Source organism: Talpa occidentalis, unplaced genomic scaffold (genome assembly GCF_014898055.3).
Source record: "Talpa occidentalis isolate TD23 unplaced genomic scaffold, MPIMG_talOcc4v2.1 talOcc4.8, whole genome shotgun sequence".
In the NCBI taxonomy this organism is placed as follows: Eukaryota; Metazoa; Chordata; class Mammalia; order Eulipotyphla; family Talpidae; genus Talpa; species Talpa occidentalis.
The window spans coordinates 45,894,430-45,911,835 of NW_023605194.1; the positions used below are offsets into that span (position 1 = coordinate 45,894,430).

A 17,406-nucleotide genomic window follows, 5' to 3' on the forward strand; every position below is an offset into this window, starting at 1 on the left:
CCCTCAATCTTAAAGACGTGTGGCTTTAGAATTTAAACATCTTACTTTTAACCACTGCTCTGTTGGCAAGAGAACATCATGCTCTTCATTTAAAAACAGTGACTCAGTATTAATGGAACATAATTAAATTGAAAAAGAGCAAGATTTCTTTTTTGTAGTTCCTCTAGCAGACACTAAGAATTGATGAAAATTAACTAAAATTTTGTGGATACTCTTGACTAAAGCACTGAGTCTCATTATCTGGGTAATGACCTGAATTGCTTAGATTCATTCAATTCATTTATTTAGTTGCACTTTATTGTACAAGTATGCAAATAAGAGATAAGATCTGGCCTTTTCTTCCTGATAACATGAGCCACACCCACCAAAGTGCCACAAGAACAGCCTATCTTATAAGTAAATGACATTTTGCAGCTTTCAAACCATCAACTTTGTTCTTTTAAACCATGGGCTCTTTAAATCCTACTCTGGAATAAAAAATCAAGAGGTTTTTCTGACCAAACAGAGCTGGGGAGTTAAGCTCTGTAACAAGTAAGTGTCATATTATGGTCTAATATACTATTATTCCGTAATAGTATAGCTTGGATAAAAGTATAACTCGATGAAGGTGTTAGCCAATTCTTCCTGGATATGATAACATAGACAAAATGGTAAGATAAGGTTTCAACTACAGTGACAAGATCCAGAAATTAACACCCACACGTCAGAATCAATTAAGAGTGGTAAGATTTTCTTGACACACGTGGGGTTAACACATGCAAGTCCTTTTATTTTTCTATGAACAGCTCTATGGTGAGGTATACTACTAGAATTTTGGTAATGACTCAAGATTCCTTCGAGGCATATTTAAGGACATATAACATCTGCCCTCAATTGAAGGATTTGGCAAGAAAAAATTTGTTCCATATGCCATACACAATATATGCCCAAATGAGATCTAGTTGTTTAAAAAACACAACGAAAATCAGTGACCAGAAGAGGTTGTTCTATCCCCAATCCTACTAAAATGGATAAAACAAAGCAAGTATGTTAATGAATGCAGAAATGACATCTGTGGTATTAGACTATTATTATACTATCTATACAATAGTCCATGGTCCATATACTACTACCTCACTTTTTGTTTTTAAAGAACTATGTAGGTATTACTATTTTTTCAGGTAGAATTTGCATTGCTTAGAAGAGAGCACAAAAATAAAAACCACTTTTTAAAGTATTAACTAGTACACTGCTATTTAATCTAAAATATATAAAGGGGGTCTGCCTGGTGGCCTTGGGTTAAGCTCAGCTCTATCACCTCAAAGTCCTGAGTCTGATGCCCAGCCAGCAAGCTAATCCTCTCCTGACTTGCCTGCTGCTCCCTCAGCAATGTATTTCAGTAAATCTGCCTGCTCTGCTCCCCACTCTGCCTCTGGTGAATCCTCTCACACACACACACCCCACCTCTGTCCTGTACCCCAGGTCTTGTATGCATAAATAGATCTTTTTTTAAAAAGGAGAAAATTCTTAGATAGCGATGAGTTATAAAATTAGTGTTTTTAATTATATGTACCTCTGAATATGTAGAACAATATGCTGAACTAAGCTTGGCATAAAAACATTTGAGCTAAAAGATATCTCTGGGAAGACTACTTTGCTATATAATTAAAGAAATTCTATCATATTGTGGAGACAAAAATGTAATCTATGACCAAAAATGGTAAGTCAATAATTGTTTTTACTTCACCCAGATAGTAGTTAGCATTTTGAGAAATGGCATAAGCTTTGGCGGGCTAAGTATATCTTAGAGAAAAAAATTCTAAGAATTCTGTTTTTAAAATGTAATTTGGTTTTATATAAGCATGAACAAAAACTACCAAATATTGACATTGTAAAGTGGAAATGTATTTTCTGTTTCTCACTGCAACTCTCAAAAAAGTAAAACAAGAATAATAAGTAAAAGCAGCTAAAAGGGCTTCCCCTGGTGGCACAGGTGGTTGAGTGCTGCGCTGTGAAGCTGTCCGCAGCCTCCATAGCACCGGTTTGATCCTGGCCCACAGGTGAGGATCCCACATGGCGCAGCAGACCTCTCCTGTTGCGCCCGCTGATCCCCTCAGCAGTGTATTTTGTCAGTCTGCCTGTTCTGTTCCCCACTCTGTCTCTGGTGAATCCTCTCACCCTCCTGCACGTCTGGCCTGTACTTGTGTTCTTGTGTAAAATAAATAAATAATTTTTTTAAAAAAAAAGCAGCTAATAAATGCATAAAATAGATTTGCTTACCAATATTTAGATGTCAAAGTTAATAAATGTTCTTCAATCTTTGATATATCAAATAAATATTTAAAAAGTCAAAAAAGGGCCTCCCCGGTGGCGCAGCGGTTGAGCGCTGGGTTGCGAAGCTGCCCGCGGCCTCGGCGGCGCCGGTTCGATCCCCAGCTGCTCCCCGGCCACCGGAGGAGGATCCCACATGGTGCGCAGACCTCTCCTGCCACCGGCTGCTCCCCTCAGCAGTGTACTTCAGTCCTTCTGCCTGCTCTGCTCCCCACTCTGGCTCTGGTGAATTCTCTCACCCTCCCGCTCTTCTGACTGTACCCAGTGCATGTATAAACAAAACAAACAAACAAATATAATAAATAAAATAAATAAAAACATGCCTCTATAAAAAAAAAAAAAAAGTCAAAAAAATCATATACCTGACAATGAAAGTAATGAAACAACTCTGTTGACAACTATAAAACACTAGTGAAAGAAATTAAATAAGACTTACATAAAGATACACCATGGTCATGAAAGGGCACATTCAGTACTGTAAAAATGTTATTCTCTCCAAATTGAAGTACAGATCCAACATAAACAAAATAGAAATTCCAGTAAAAATTTTTGGTGAAAATTTAAAGACTGATTGAAGATGCAAATAACCAAAAATAGCCCAAATAAAAAAGTAGTAAAAAATAAAATAAAATACAGCCTATATAAACTCCTCATTTTTATTACAGAGCAGCAATATGTACCCATGTGTTATATGTTCACCTGTTTTAGGGTATTGTTTCCTGCTCCAGGTTATTATAAATAAAGCATCCATGAACAACAATAAATAGCCCAAATTAATACTGGAGAGTAAAACTGAAGGACTTATACTATCAGTTATCAAGTAGTGATGGAGCTTGGTCATTATGACAATTTAGGCAAAAGAATTGACCACAAGGCCAAAAAATGTCTAGAACAGATCCAGAACTAATCAATAACCTGATTTATGACAAAATGATAAGGGGAAAGGGTGGTTATTTTGGTAATTCTGCTGGTCAAGTAGACATCCATATGAAAAGGAATGAATCTTGACTCTATACACAAAATTCCAGATATACTGTACATATAAATGTGAGCGGTTTTAAAAAGGATATTTTTAAGAGGAAAGCAAAAGAGAACCCTGTCAATTGGGAAAAAAAGAAAAGAAAAAAAGACAAGATTTTCTTAAACAGAACATAAAGAGCTATCATAAAGGAGAGGATTGGTAGGCTAGACTACACTAGTATCAAGAATTTCTATTCATGGGCCTCCCTGGTGGTTCAGGGGTTAAAGTCGCAGCACTATCAAGCTATTGCCAGTCACTGGCGAGAGCTCTATCCCTGGTCAAGGAGCTGACCCACATGTCGGAGCAGACCTCTCCTGTCTCACCCGCTGCTCCCCTCAGCAGTGTATTTCAGTATATCACCTGTTCTGCTCCCCACTTTGTCTCTGGTGAATCCTCTAGCCCCATCCCTCCTCCCGCCAGCACCTCTGGCCTATATCCCAGTTCTTATATGCATCAATAAATAAAATAAATATATAAAAAAAAACTATTCATTAAAAAGCATGATTAGGGCCTCCCTGGTGGTAAGTCTCAGCACTCTCACTTCCATGGCCCTTTGTGGCTGAGCAGCCTGAGTTCCAGGAAGCTACCCTCATGGCACAGCAGACCTCTCCTGTCTTGCCCGCTGCTCCCCTCAGAAGTGTATTTCATTCAGTCTGCCTGTTCTGCTCCCCACTCTGCCTCTGGTAAATCCTCTCACCCTCCCCCCATACCTCTGGCCTATGCCCCAGTTTTACTATGCAAAAATAAATAAAATAAAATAAAAATCTTACAATAAAGGAATTTTTTTTTTTCGTGGGACCCTCGCCGGCGGCCGGGTATGAACCGGCCGGGTATGAACCGACGCTGCAGAGGCCGCAGGCAGCCTTGCAGCCCAGCACTCAAAGGCTGCGTCACCTGGGGAGGCCCAAGGAATAATTATTTTAAAAGAAAAGCATGAAGGGCCTCCCTGGTGGAGCAGGGAGTTGGGATGCTGCCTATGGGGCTGTCCACAGCTACTGCAGCAAGAATTCACCTCTCAGCCAGGGAACTACCCAATCGAGCAGCAGACCTCTCCTGACTCTCCCCGCTGCTCTCCTCAGCAATAATTTCAGTCAGTCCGCCTGTTCTGTTCCCCAATCTGTCTCTGGTGAATCCTCTCACCTCCCCCATACCTCTGACCTGTACCCCGGTTCTTGTATGCATAAATAAATAAATCTTTAAAACAAAATAAAACAAAAGCATGAAAAGTTGAGGCATAGCATTGGCAGATATCTGCAATCATATAATTAAACAAAGGATTGATATGGGAACCTCCCTGGTGGCACAAGGGGTTAAGCATCAGCACTTTGAAGCTATCAGCAGCCACTGCAGCACAAGTTCAATACCCAGCAAGGGAGCTAAACTACACGGTGCAGCAGACCTCTCCTCTCCTGTCTTGCCTACTGTTCCCTTCAGCAGTGTATTTCAGTCAATCTGCCTGTTCTGTTCCCTACTCTGTCTCTAGTGAATCCTCTCACCACCAACCCCCTACCCCACACACCTCTGGCCTGTACCCCAGCTCTTGTATGCATAAATAAATCTTAAAAAAAAAAGGATTGATATGAATAAAACATAATGGCAGATAAATCAATAATGAAAAGGCAGAATAAAACAATTTAAGTATGGACAAAAGACTTAACTGGCACTTCATGGCTAACAAGCATATCCTTAGCTCAATTTTATTAGTCATCAAAGATGCAAGGCATGGCTAGCACTATGTACCTAACAAAATAATAAAAATAAAACAGGACAGAAAATTTCAAGTGTTGGCAAGGATGTAGAGCTAGTAGAACTCAAACACTAGCTGTTTGGTAATCTACATGAAAGCTAAACGTAAGCAAATTGTATGAGCCAGTAATTCACCTCCTAGGAATGTAGTCAATAGAATGCACATGCTATTTGCCAAAAGACATATATGATAATGGTCATGCAACATCACTGTTCCTTAAAAACAGAATGGATATATTGTGATTATGTATAAACTCAAAAACATGATATAAACAAGAGAAACAGGAAGCAAGAGTAGAAAACTCTCCTTGCTCTCTCAGACGAAGTCCCCACAGACAGCCTGCGCTCCCCTCTGCCTCCTCCTTGCACTGTTGGGTGGATAAAGCTATCTATTGCTGCAGTTCAGTAAAAGAACAAACGAACACACTCTTCAGAATCAGCTTTGTCAATGAGGTGATCTTTTGGGGAATGGAGAAAACGAGATCAAGAAAAAAATGATTATCATCAAGTATAGGGGAATACTGTAATAGAATACAAACATAAACAAGTTAAACTATTCCAAATGAACAACATAACCACATTGAGGGGGAAGTGTGGTGGGTGTGGATCTGGGTGTGGGTGGCAGACCAGCGACTGAGACAAGGACACAGGCAGTCAGTAGCATGTTTGGAGAGTTTGGGGAAATATAAGTATCCAAACACTGCTGAGACTGCCGGCATAATGTGAGAAATGATGGGAAACAAGACAGAAGAGTTCACTTGTATGAGGATCTTAAAGGTCTGGTATTCCACATTAATGAATCTAGGTTTCATTTGTAATTAGAAGTCACTGGAAGTTTTGCTCTAATTTTTGTTGTTGATTGTTTTGAGATAGATCACACAGAAGAGCACTAAATATGTTTAAGTAGGACAATCGGGACTTTGGAAAGAAAACTTGAACTGCCCTAAGTCAACATCCTGACTTCTCTGCTGGCTGGGATGCTTGTGACTATGTCCCCAGTACACAGCCCAGTAGAAGTAAAATAAATACTTACTGATAATAAAAACACTGAAATTGTCCCATCAAGAGATAAAGGTCTCAACTATAGAAGTAACTAAGAAAATGGAGAGGTGGGAGAGGTCAGATCTTTTAGAAAAAGAGAGACTCTAGAAGAGTGAGAGGAAAGCATCAAAGATGACTGAATTGGGCCTCCCTGGTGGCACAAGGGTTAAGACACAACCTATGAAGCTGTCCACAGCCTCTCCCGGCCAGCCAGGGAGCAACCCAAATGGCGCAGCAGACCTTTCCTGACTTGCCCGCTGCTCCCCTCAGCAGTGTACTTCGGTCAATCTGCCTGTTCTGTTCCCCACTCTGTCTCTGGTGAATCCTCTCACCCCGCACACCTTTGACCTGTTCCCCAGCTCTTATATGCACAAATAAATCTTTAAAAAAAATTTGAAATAAAAAGATGACTGAATTTTCCAATTTGGGTAACCATCAAGACACATGTAAGCGATTGAACAAAATATGTAACGCAAAGAAGGAGCAGGATTAAAAAAGAACATATTTACTAATACCCTTTAGAGACAGAGAAATGTACCAGTGATATCTCTTGGCAGTTACAAATCAGAAACTTGCAAGGAAGACTCTTCACTAAAAATACGGCTAGGTGTTTTTGGATATATATTTGTAAACCACTAAATTACTAGCCATTGGATTTTGACCTCCTCCTACATGTGTGAAATTATTTGATGAAGGGAGATTATTCATAGCAATAAGGTTTATAATAACAATATTTTTTAGAAACCCCTAAAATGCATATCAATATATGATTGGTCAAATGTCTGATTTCTTGTTTGTAATGGCTCAATCAAATAGGAGGTCAGCATTTTTTGAAAGATAATTGAAGTCAAGAAATAGAAAAGGGGGCCTCCCTGGTGGCTCAAGGGTTTAAGCACAGCACTGTGAAGCTATCCACAGACTCTGCAGCAAGAGTTTGATTCCCTTTGATCCCGGGGGGGAGCAACCCACATGGTGCAGCAGACCTCTTCTGTCTAGCCCACTGCTCCCCTCAGCAGTGTATTTCAGTCAGTCTGCCTGTTCTGTCCCTCACTCTGTCTCTGGTGAATCCTCTCAACCCCCATACCTCTGGCCTGTACCCCAGTTCTTGTACACATATATAAATAAATCTTAAAAAAAAAAAAAGAAATAGAAAAGGTTAACTGAGGGCCTCCCTGGTGGCGCAAGGGGTTAAGACACAATCTATGAAGCTGTTCACAGCCTCTGCAGCACAAGTTTGATCCCTGGCCGGCCACGGAGCAACCCACATGGCGCAGCGGACCTCTTCTGGCTTACCCGCTGCTCCCCTCAGCAGTGTACTTCAGTCAATCTGCCTGTTCTGTTCCCCACTCTGTCTCTGGTGAATCCTCTCACCACCACCCCCACCTCTGGCTTGTACCCCAGTTCTTGTATGCATAAATAAATCTTTAAAAATAAATAAATACAAATAAAAATAAACTAATGCATCGCTGCACAAGTCATACTTGAGGTAGGTCCACAAATTCTTAGAAGTAACTTATGCAGCCACCCGGATCACTCTCCCAAGTCTCACAGGGGTCTCCCAGTCCTTACCTCCAAAGGCACAGTGGCAGGTGGTTTCTTTTTCAGTTCCTCACATTTCCTCTTCTTACAAATCTGATGGCTATTTTTTCTGTTCTTGCAGTAAGTACATTCACCACAGTTGGTCTTCTGCTGGCAGGGTGCACAGACCCCGCATCGCTTTCTTTTCTTCTTTTCCAAAGTAGGTTGCGAAGTTTTATAGGAAGAAGAGGAGGTGCTGGCAACTGACACTGGGATAGACACAACAGTGGTGTTGATCGTGCTGGTCATGCTGGGCTGGGAGCTCACCCCTTCTGATTTGCTGGGACCAGCCTGGCAGAGTTGGGCAATGCCCTGTGAAGCCTGATAGTGTCCTCTCTCAGAGGCTAATGCAAACCCCTGAGTATTCAGCGGCAGAAAGCTTTTATGAACCTCATTTTCTTTATTGCTCAGAGCCATCATTGGAGGTACCGAGCTTATCTCTGAGTCTGATGATGGCTGAGGGGTGTGGCCTGAGCCCAAAGGCAATATCTGCATAGCACCCTGGACATCAAGCCCATACGAAAAAGTGCTCTGGGATTCAGGCCACTCTGGGAGAGCATTAAAGGTAGCAATTGGGTTTAGAGGGGCAGGAAGAAAAAGAGGTGAGTCTGAGGCAGTACCACTGGCCACACCAAGGATTTGTTGATTTAGGATAGCACCAAAGACCTCTCCTTGGATTGAAATAGCACCAGGAACCTCTGGTGGGTCTGTTGTCTCACCGAGAGCCTCTTTATGAACTATATTAGCACCAGGAACTTCCCATTGATGTGGGATAGCACTAAAGGCCTGTCCTAGGACAGGGGCGGCATCAGTAACTTCCTGTTGATCTGGGGTAGCTTTAAGTACCTCTTGATGATCTGGTTTAGCACCCAGGGTTTCTTGTTCTGAGCCTGCCAAGAGGAGTTTTATTAATGAGGTAGGATATATTGACCCACCAATAGACAAACAGTTTCCAAGGTCCAATTCAGGAATAACCTTATTAAAGCTGGAAGTGGGACAGCATCTTTGTTCATTTTTGATAGGATCCAGGTAAGAATCAGATAGCTTAAGAGATTCTACTCGTGAACCTAAATCTTCTAACTGAATGTTGGGATTTCCTTCAGAGGTAACATTGAGGGCTGCTCTTTGGAGCAAAGGAGCACATAGGGTGTCCTGAGCAAATATTTGAGGGGAATCGCTGTTATTCAATGTCTCCTTAGATAATGATTCTTCACCACCATGTGTCCCTTCCAAAGACCCAGAAAGAATCTCTGTCTCAGAGCCACAGTGATTGGGGGTATTTGCTTTGGAATCCTCGACCCTTTGGGACCAAGATTGGATTGTCTCTTGGCTCTCACCTTTAATTGAAGATGCATTTTGTACACTGATTAGATTATCTATGTTAGGAGGGTTTAGAGGGTCTTGCACTGACACCGAATCATTTTCTGAATGCTTTACTCCCATGTCACTAAGTACCTTATGTTTACATTCATGTCGCTTTTCTAAATTCTTAGGAGGTGGAACTTTTTTAGGTTTGGCTATGACCACTGGGGGTTGGGAGAGTCGCCTGCTAAGGGAGGTACTTCGGAGAGCCATTGTAAACCCATTGCAAGTTAAGGACTCTGGGTTCTGAAAAAGAACCTCAGTCCTATCCAAATTCATCCGTGCTGCTCCAGCACGTGTCAGAAGGCTTCTCACTGGCATAGGTGGTTTGGGTTCTGTTTTTTTCTTAACATCTCTTTCTTGAATTACTTGTTTTAATTTTCCAGGGTTCACAGTCTTTACTGATGCGGCATTTTTGTTGGCTGGTTTGGATGTCTTCTTCAGTTGGCTGGTTTTCTTTTTGCTTAGATCTTCCCTCCTGACTAATCTGGAAGGCCTTGCATGGCGGGATCGAGACATAGCTACAGAGTAGGAAAAAATGAAAGGGCACAGGGAACAGAGTCATTGGTCCTTTGGAAGGTCTCACTGTTGAGGAGAATCTGGATGTACCATGGTTGCACTTAGTCACACAAGGTTTTGTTCTGAAATAACAATAACAAAAAAAACTGTGAGTGAGCCTTTTTTTCCTATGCATTGTGCCATTTAAGATAGAGCAATTATTAATTAAAATCAGGGAACTGAGAATGTTTACTAGCAAAGAAAGATATAACAGACAACAAACACTGCTCAAGTATAGTTTAAAGCCTACATTCACAATAAAGTTCTTTTAATTATTGTGACAACTGATTAAGCTGATGAAATTCTTTGAATAAGTATGATTTCTTTTACAAAATTATTGTAGTTACTTGTAGTTTAAAACTCAAGTCCCAAACTTTACAAATTTGAATAATTAAAATATTATCTCCTAAACTCTTTCCTCAGCATATCAATGAGCAGGCAGAATTATCATCTCTCTGAGAGTAAAGCTGAGCAAGTCAGAGGAAGAAGAGTTTATGGAATCCAAGAAGCTCTATTTCTTAGTGATCCAATAATATTAATATCACATTCCAAATAACAATCCACAAAATTTGAGCTTTTCACATGCACACAAAAAATAGCATAAAATCTTGAGTTAGTATTGACAGATTAAAGTGCAAATAAGATTCAGGGGTCCAACAAGTATTTGCTGAGTACCTACTATGTGTAAGGAAGGCATTGTGGTGGGCCTTGCCCACACCCAGAAATGATGTCCCTCTTTTCTTTCACCCGACTTAATCCAAAGACTGCTGGTTCTAAAATCCCTCCTACCAAGGGTCCCAAAAGTCTCATGATGAATTCCTAGGCAAGGAAAGTGGGAATAAAGAGAAAAGATAATTAGAACAGTAAAGCATACTAGATAAGCAACTACCGTTTGAAAGCAGAGAAGAGGAGAAAATGAAAAGGACCGACCAAGAATCACCATCAGTTTTGCCTTTTTATCTCCTTGGACTGCTTGTCCTGAACCAAAAATAAGACCTAGCTCTGGACCTCCCTGGTGGCGCAAGGGGGTAAGATACAACCTATGAAGTTATCCGCAGCCACTGCAGCACCAGTTCGATCCCCGGCCAGTTTGCTACGCACATAGCGCAGCAGACCTCTCCTGTCTCGCCCACTGCTACCCTCAGTAGTGTTTTTCAGTCAATCTGCCTGTTCTGTTCCCCACTCTGTCTCTGGTGAATCCTCTCTCTCTCTCACACACACACACACACACACACCCCCCACACCTCTGGCCTATACCCCGGTTCTTGTATGCATAAATAAATAAATCTTTATTAAAAAAAAAAAGACTAAGCTCTGAGCAACTAAGAGCAACTAAGCTCTGTTATCAACAGGCTGGGTCTCCCTGGTGGCACAAGGGGTTAAGCACCGCACTATGAAGATATTCCAAGCCTCTGCAGTATGAGGTCTACCCCAGGCCAGCCAGGGAGCAACCCACATGGCTTGGCAGACCTCTCCTGTCTCGCCCGCTGCTCCCCTCAGCAGTGTGTTTCAGTCAGTCTGCCTGTTCTGTTCCCCACTCTGTCTCTGGGGAATCCTCTCACCCCCGGCATCTCTGGTTTGTACCCCAACTCTTGTATGCATAAATAAATAAATCTTAAAATAAATTAATAAAATTTTAAATAAATAAATAGATAAATTAGATAAAATCATAACAAAACAAAAAAAATCACTCCAGTTCCCTTTAAAAAATAATATAAAAGGAAAACTGGGAGCTTAAAAAAACTTTTTATAACTTCAAAAAGAAGAGAATATCTAAATGGTAGTTATTATTACTATATAACCAGCTTAACCCATAGTCTGCCACATCCTGAGAAAGCAATATCTAGTTAATTTCTGTTCACACCTAACATACTGTTCATAACACATTGTAATAAAAGATTGCAGAGCACATTTAGGGTCAGAACACTGTCCCTCTAAGGCTTTTAAAATAGACATTAGTGATAACATTAACCACAAGAAAAATAACATTTTGATAAATCTGTGCTAAATACAAACACTAAGTCAGAGAATACTTCCAGTTCTTGGCATGCAAGTATACTGCTCTCTTCCTTTTCTTAAAAAAATGTTTTGGTTTACTAACTCTTTGGCTATTAAAAACTGTAGAATGTTTTCTCCAAAGACCACCACTTTTTGTACCAGCGTTTTTAGAAAACAAAAGAAATTCTAATTCTAATCTCCAGAAAATCAGCAATCTTTATAAGAATTTTTTTTTCCAGATGTCAAAAAACAATCCATTCCTTTCTCTAGAAATTCAGCAATATCAATATAAATATGCTTTATCTCTTGTATCAAGCTTATGTTGCTTTAAAAAATTATTAAGTATATGCAATCTGGGTATTGCAATCGACTATAAAAATTAAAATTCATGTATGTAGGCAAGTAATCTGGATATACCAGATGGTGTCATGGGATCTGCTTTTGAAAGTAATTTTTAAATTGATCTCTGTCTCTTCTATATTCTTTTATATTTTTAAATTGAAGTGCTTTAGAAATTCAGACTTGTAATTAAGATAATGTTTACTATTCAAACCTTATCTCCTAGGAAAGAGACTGCCAAGGAAATGGAAAAGGTATGAGCAACATGGATTGGGAAGATGTGGCCTCTTTAAATGGTAACAGCTTTTTTATGAGATTGTGAAAAAGGCAAATGACCCCTGAAGAACCCAACTGCAGGGGAGAAACCGCTGGGTACCACCCAGCCAAAGAAGGAGAGATAATCAGAAACAAAATAAGGACTCTCACAAGATTCTAATTTTATCACCCTGGGCTCCACTGATGAAATGTAATCTTTTGTTATAAACTAAGTTGTCCCCAGGGCTGAATTGTTGGGAGACAGGCAGCAAGCTTTTTTTTTTTTTTTTTCAATTTGGGGGGGGGGCGGAGAAAGATAATGTAATGCATTCTGTTAAATAGGTCTAATTTAATATGTAATTATCCTCAAAGACCTATAGAACTTTTATTTGCCATATTAATTTTAAATGCTCAATTTCCTTTTTTCATCTTTCAGTTATTATTGATTATCTAAGTCATACAAAAAGGCATATTTATAACTAACACCAATTCCACTTCCATTTTTCCTTTCTGATTAAACTGACATTTCAACATTTCTCAAAATTGGTTTTATTCCACTTTAGAATTTTTTCAAGAGTGTAATGCCACAGAAATGGGATTATATGATCAGAAATGAAGAGACTAGTGTCCCTATTATTAAACAGTCCCAGGAGGAAAACATTATGCAATTAATTGACACTATGCCATAAGTTCTCCTTTCCCTAGAAAACAAAATGAAAAAAAATAAATAAATAAAATAAAACCAACAACTATGAGATATGAAACACTTCTTTGGTAATAAGTTTTTCACCAATGGGCATCAAGAGTCTTAAGCATTAATATACCCCGAAAATGTTCTGAACCATTAATACACCCCACCCCGAAAATGTTCTTGTGACATAGGGGACTGGAGTGTGTGAGATTCAAACACAGGAGCTAAGAGACCAACTCATAATCTGAAACACAAAAAGACACAACACCACCCCAGAAGTAGAGAACATGAGGTTAAGGACAGAGTAGAAAAGTGGCAAAGAAAAGGCCCCAGGGTGAATGCGATAACTAGGTAGGGCTTGTGTAAAAATCAGCTAATTATTCACATATAATTTAAACGAACAAAATTGGTCAACAAAATCAGAATTGTTGCCTCAGTATTGTGTGAGCTTACTGAGTCTTTCCTAAAGAGAACTTTTGGGGGTGTTCATTTTTTTACATTATCGAACCACCTTTTTAGAAAACGAAAAGCCAACTCCCTAAAGTCTATCAGTTGTCTGTAAAGGACAATAGTGACAGAACCAAGTCAGGAAAACTTTTCCCACCTAGTTCCCTCCTCCAGTGTCTCCCAAAGTCCCATGGGCAGGAAGTGGCTGAATTGAAGCAACCATCCAGCCCGCATATCAATTTAAAATTATATTGCAATCCTTCCCACTACCAGCAGTGTCCAAAAAAGTGGTATCTGCATACTAGAGCTAACTGCAAAACTAACTCCAATTTCAGTCATTCCATTCAGCTCCTTAGAATTTAAAGGCAATTGCCCTTGACTGAGAAATATAAGACTTAAAACATTTCTTTTTAAAAGGCACCACCAGTCTCCGTTTCCACCAGCAGCTAAGTTCTACATCTAAGAGGAAGAGGAGGTGGGCGGTTTGCTTGCTGTTCCTAGATAGTTTTCTACCACAGGAAGTTTAAGAGCCTTCGGCACATGGAAAGGCTGTTCAGGGGAAACTCTGTAGAATGCCAGCAGACTTAATCAAAGCCTCCTTCCATATGTAAAACACTCCTGCTGCCCTGCAGAGAGTAAGAAAAAACGGCCCAAAGCGACCACAGAAAAGGGAAGGGAGAAGTTAAAATGGAGATAGACCCTTCCAGAAACGAGAAAAGCATAAAACGCACTGGGAAGAGGAAGAAGCACAAGAAGGGGAAAAAAAAAAAAATCTAAAAAGAAAAAAAAAAGCCAAAAGACAGATGAAGGGAAAGAAATTTACAGTAGTAAAGGTAGAATATAAAAAGGCAACTGGGATCAAAACTCTCAAGACTAAAGGTAGAGAGAAGGGGGGAAGGGGGAACTTGATTGTGCAGGGAAAAAAGAAGATACAAACACTCAGAAAAGAATGGGGGAGGGGAGCGACAAACCAGATAAAGAAGATTGGAGGGGAGGAGAAACAAAGGGCAGGCACAGAGGTGATCCAAACCTCTGCTACCAATTCTGGAAGACCCGCGTTGAGAGCTATAGTTACTCTAATTAAAATGGTGAGTGGTGATCCCAGTGATAAACTACTGATCTTTGCGAAAAATGGAACACCACTAACTCCCGTCTATCATGATTGTGAAATTTCATTGAAATCTTCACAAGACTTTCAAGACTGTTGGGGGCTGACAACCGACCTAATGGAGATCCCTTAACTGGGGAGGGCAGGGACTTGTTTTTAACCTGTGTAATCAATACAGATAAAATCTGGTTTTTACAGATAAAATCTGGAAAACCACCCAAAATCTTACCTAAGCCTTTCAGAAATAACAGGGACTAATCTCCAAACAATGCCTATTTACCTACCTATCTACGTGACCCTCCGTGTTGAATTGTAGTTATAAATTCCTAAAATGCCCTAAATAACTCTTGCCCTAAATGGTTAACAAGCGCCTTTTCCATATAGTGGAAATATATATAGGCATTCTTAGGTAGAAGGAAGGCAAAGTTTTCATTTTATTGTACTTTATCTCTTGGGAGGGGGAGAGGCTGATAAGCACATTTTGGTTCAGGTCCCGCTGGAGGCTGCTGCCCTTTAGCGCCGCCCTGCAACCCAACCCCCGGCACAGCGCGCAGCGCACCCGCCGACGCTGGGTTTGGCACTTAATCTTCTCCTTGCTTCAGGTCTTGAAGCACTTTTCAAACCCTTCCTCATAAACTGATCATTACTATAATGTATTATGCAGCTCATCTTGTGCCGGACGGTGGAACATTTGGGGGTGGGGGGGCGAGGAAGAGGCACTAGGATGACCGAAGCAAGATGGTTAATGGGGAGGAGGGCGAGTTGGGGGCAGGGAAAGGCTCCCAGTTAAAGCATTATCTGTCCTCTTGATGACACATTGATTTTTTTATTGGTTCGGAAATGCCCGATTTGGGCTCCCCGTTATGTGGAAGGTTGCTGGGACCGGCCAGTAAGTTCCTGGCCACTTTTTGTAGACGGACTGCGCGCAGCCCTGGGAGAAGCAGGGTCTGGGAGTGCAAGGGAGGGCAGGGGGCGGGGGGCGGGAGTGGAGAGGGAGAGAGGAAGACAGGCGGAAAGAGGAAGAGGGAAAGGCAGGCAGAGTGATCGAGCCCTGTGTCTCCCCCGACACGTGAAGGGGCGGCGACCCTGCCACCGGCTCTGGCCGGGAGCGGTCCCTCACGCGCGGCTCGGCGGGTCCCCGGCACCCAGCTCCGCGCCCCGCCTCCGCCCGCCGGCTCCGGGATCCCGCCAGAGCGGGACTGATGTGGCCGCAACGCCTGTTCGGAGGCCGGGTGGCCCTCACAAAAGACTTGTTTTAAAAGCCATCTGAGAGCCTCCCTGATGGCGCAAGGGGTTAAGACACAACCTATGAAGTCATCCGCAGCCACTGCAACACCAGTTCGATCCCCCGGCCAGGGAGCTACCCACATGGCGCAGCAGACCTCTCCTGCCTCGCCCGCAGCTCCCCTCGGCAGTGTATTTCACAATCTGCCTGTTCTGTTCCCCACTCTGTCTCTGGTGAATCCTCTCACCACCCCCCACACCTCTGGCCTGTACCCCAGTTCTTGTATGCATAAATAAATAAACCTTAAAAAAAATAAATAAAAGCCATTTGACACAACACTAATTTTGTGCTCCAGACCCTTCTTCCCGGATCCGTGCAGCTCCAGGTCAGCCCCTGGCAAGCCTCCTCCACGACCTCCACTCCTAAAGTTATGGTCCCCGAAATCCGTTCCCCAAAACGCTAAAGGAGACAAGGCGCCAAAATGTTTTCCCAACGTGTCGTCTATCTAAACCTGGGAGAGGGGAGAAAAAAAGTTTGTGGGAACGCTTGGCCACGGGCTAGCCAGGCTCCCCACCAGCAGCTCGCCCTAACTCTTCGCTCCCCTCGCCCAGAGGGCTCCCGACCTCGGACTCACCTACGAGGCGCGTGGAACGCCGACGCCGGGCTCGTCCCCAGGCCGCACTGGCCCTCCCCCAGTCGGGTTGCAACGAAATCCGGGGTCCGAGCCTGAGGCGACCTGGCTCCCCCAACCTAAAGTAGCAGCCGGGGCCCGGGGGGGAGACGGCCGCGTCTTCCAGCCGGGGGCCGGGTCATTGTTTATCACACAACAAAAGCGCCGGGGGCGACCCAGGGTGGAGGGTCGCCGCTGCAAGCGGGCGCACCCCTGCGGCCCCGGGAGGACCCGCGGACTGCGAGCCCCAGCCCAAGTCCAGCCGGAGAGCAGCGCCGCCCCTCGCACCCCAGCGCGGCCTCGGCGGGCGGAATCCCTCACCCCTGCCCCTTGCCAGCGCCCCAACTCACCTCTGGCCGGTTCAGGCTGCGAGGGCAGCTCCCGACCCCAACCCCTTCTCCCTCCGCCTCCCGCTCCAAGCCTGCACCAGCCCTCGAGCAAACTTTGCAACTCGCGCGAGTGCCCACAACTTCTGAGCCCGGGGCCAAGGCAGGCACGCGGGGAGAGGGCTGGCCCGGGGAGGACACCTACCGGCTCCCGGCACGGTCAGGGCCCGAGCCCCCGGGGTGGGCGGCTGCTTCCCAAAGGTCCGCAGAGGAGAGGCAGGTAGAGTTGCATGACTGGGGCCGGCAGGGGCGCGTCCCGGGGGGCAGACCCAAGAGCAGGAGGACGCGAGGCTGCGCGCACAAAGCGGCGCCGGAATGAACTGCGCTGCCACTCCCCGCCAGGTCAGCCCCCCGGAGCAGCAGTGTCCCTGGGACAGACCTCAGGGAGAGAAGCTGGGGTTTTGCCTTTTCTGGACCCTGCACCGCTGAGCGACAGGCAAAACGCGAGCTGGATTTCCCCAAACTGGAGCTGGACTCCCCCTCTCGACCCCCCTCCCCACCACTTCACCCTCCTCACTCCCAACTTTCTTTTTTTTTTTTTTTTGAGGTCAAAGGGTATCAAAGAGGGAGAGAGGTGTCAATATTTTCTGGCCATGATCTATTTTTTCCAACGGGTTTTCAGACCAAGATAGTTTTGGGGGGGTCTCTAAATTGAATGTTCATAGATACAT

The 17,406-nt window shown here is 43.2% G+C and overlaps 1 protein-coding gene across 5 annotated transcripts in view; it reads right to left on the minus strand.

The window, feature by feature from the left end:
* The window catches only part of TET1 (tet methylcytosine dioxygenase 1), a 147,933-nt gene extending 130,836 nt beyond the window's left edge, over positions 1–17,097 (minus strand). For 3 of the 5 annotated variants that reach the window (XM_037497558.2, XM_054690037.1, XM_054690034.1), the window contains exons 1-2: positions 16,881–17,097; positions 7,688–9,699 (exon numbers count right to left, since the gene is read on the minus strand). In XM_037497558.2, the coding sequence (XP_037353455.1) occupies positions 7,688–9,577 (1,890 nt within the window). In that variant the 5' untranslated portion in view covers positions 9,578–9,699; positions 16,881–17,097. Of the gene's footprint in view, positions 1–7,687; positions 9,700–10,295; positions 10,436–16,313; positions 16,333–16,880 lie in introns of those variants that run through there. The other 2 variants (XM_054690035.1, XM_054690036.1) reach the window with 2 other exon arrangements.
* Positions 17,098–17,406: the final 309 nt, after the last annotated feature.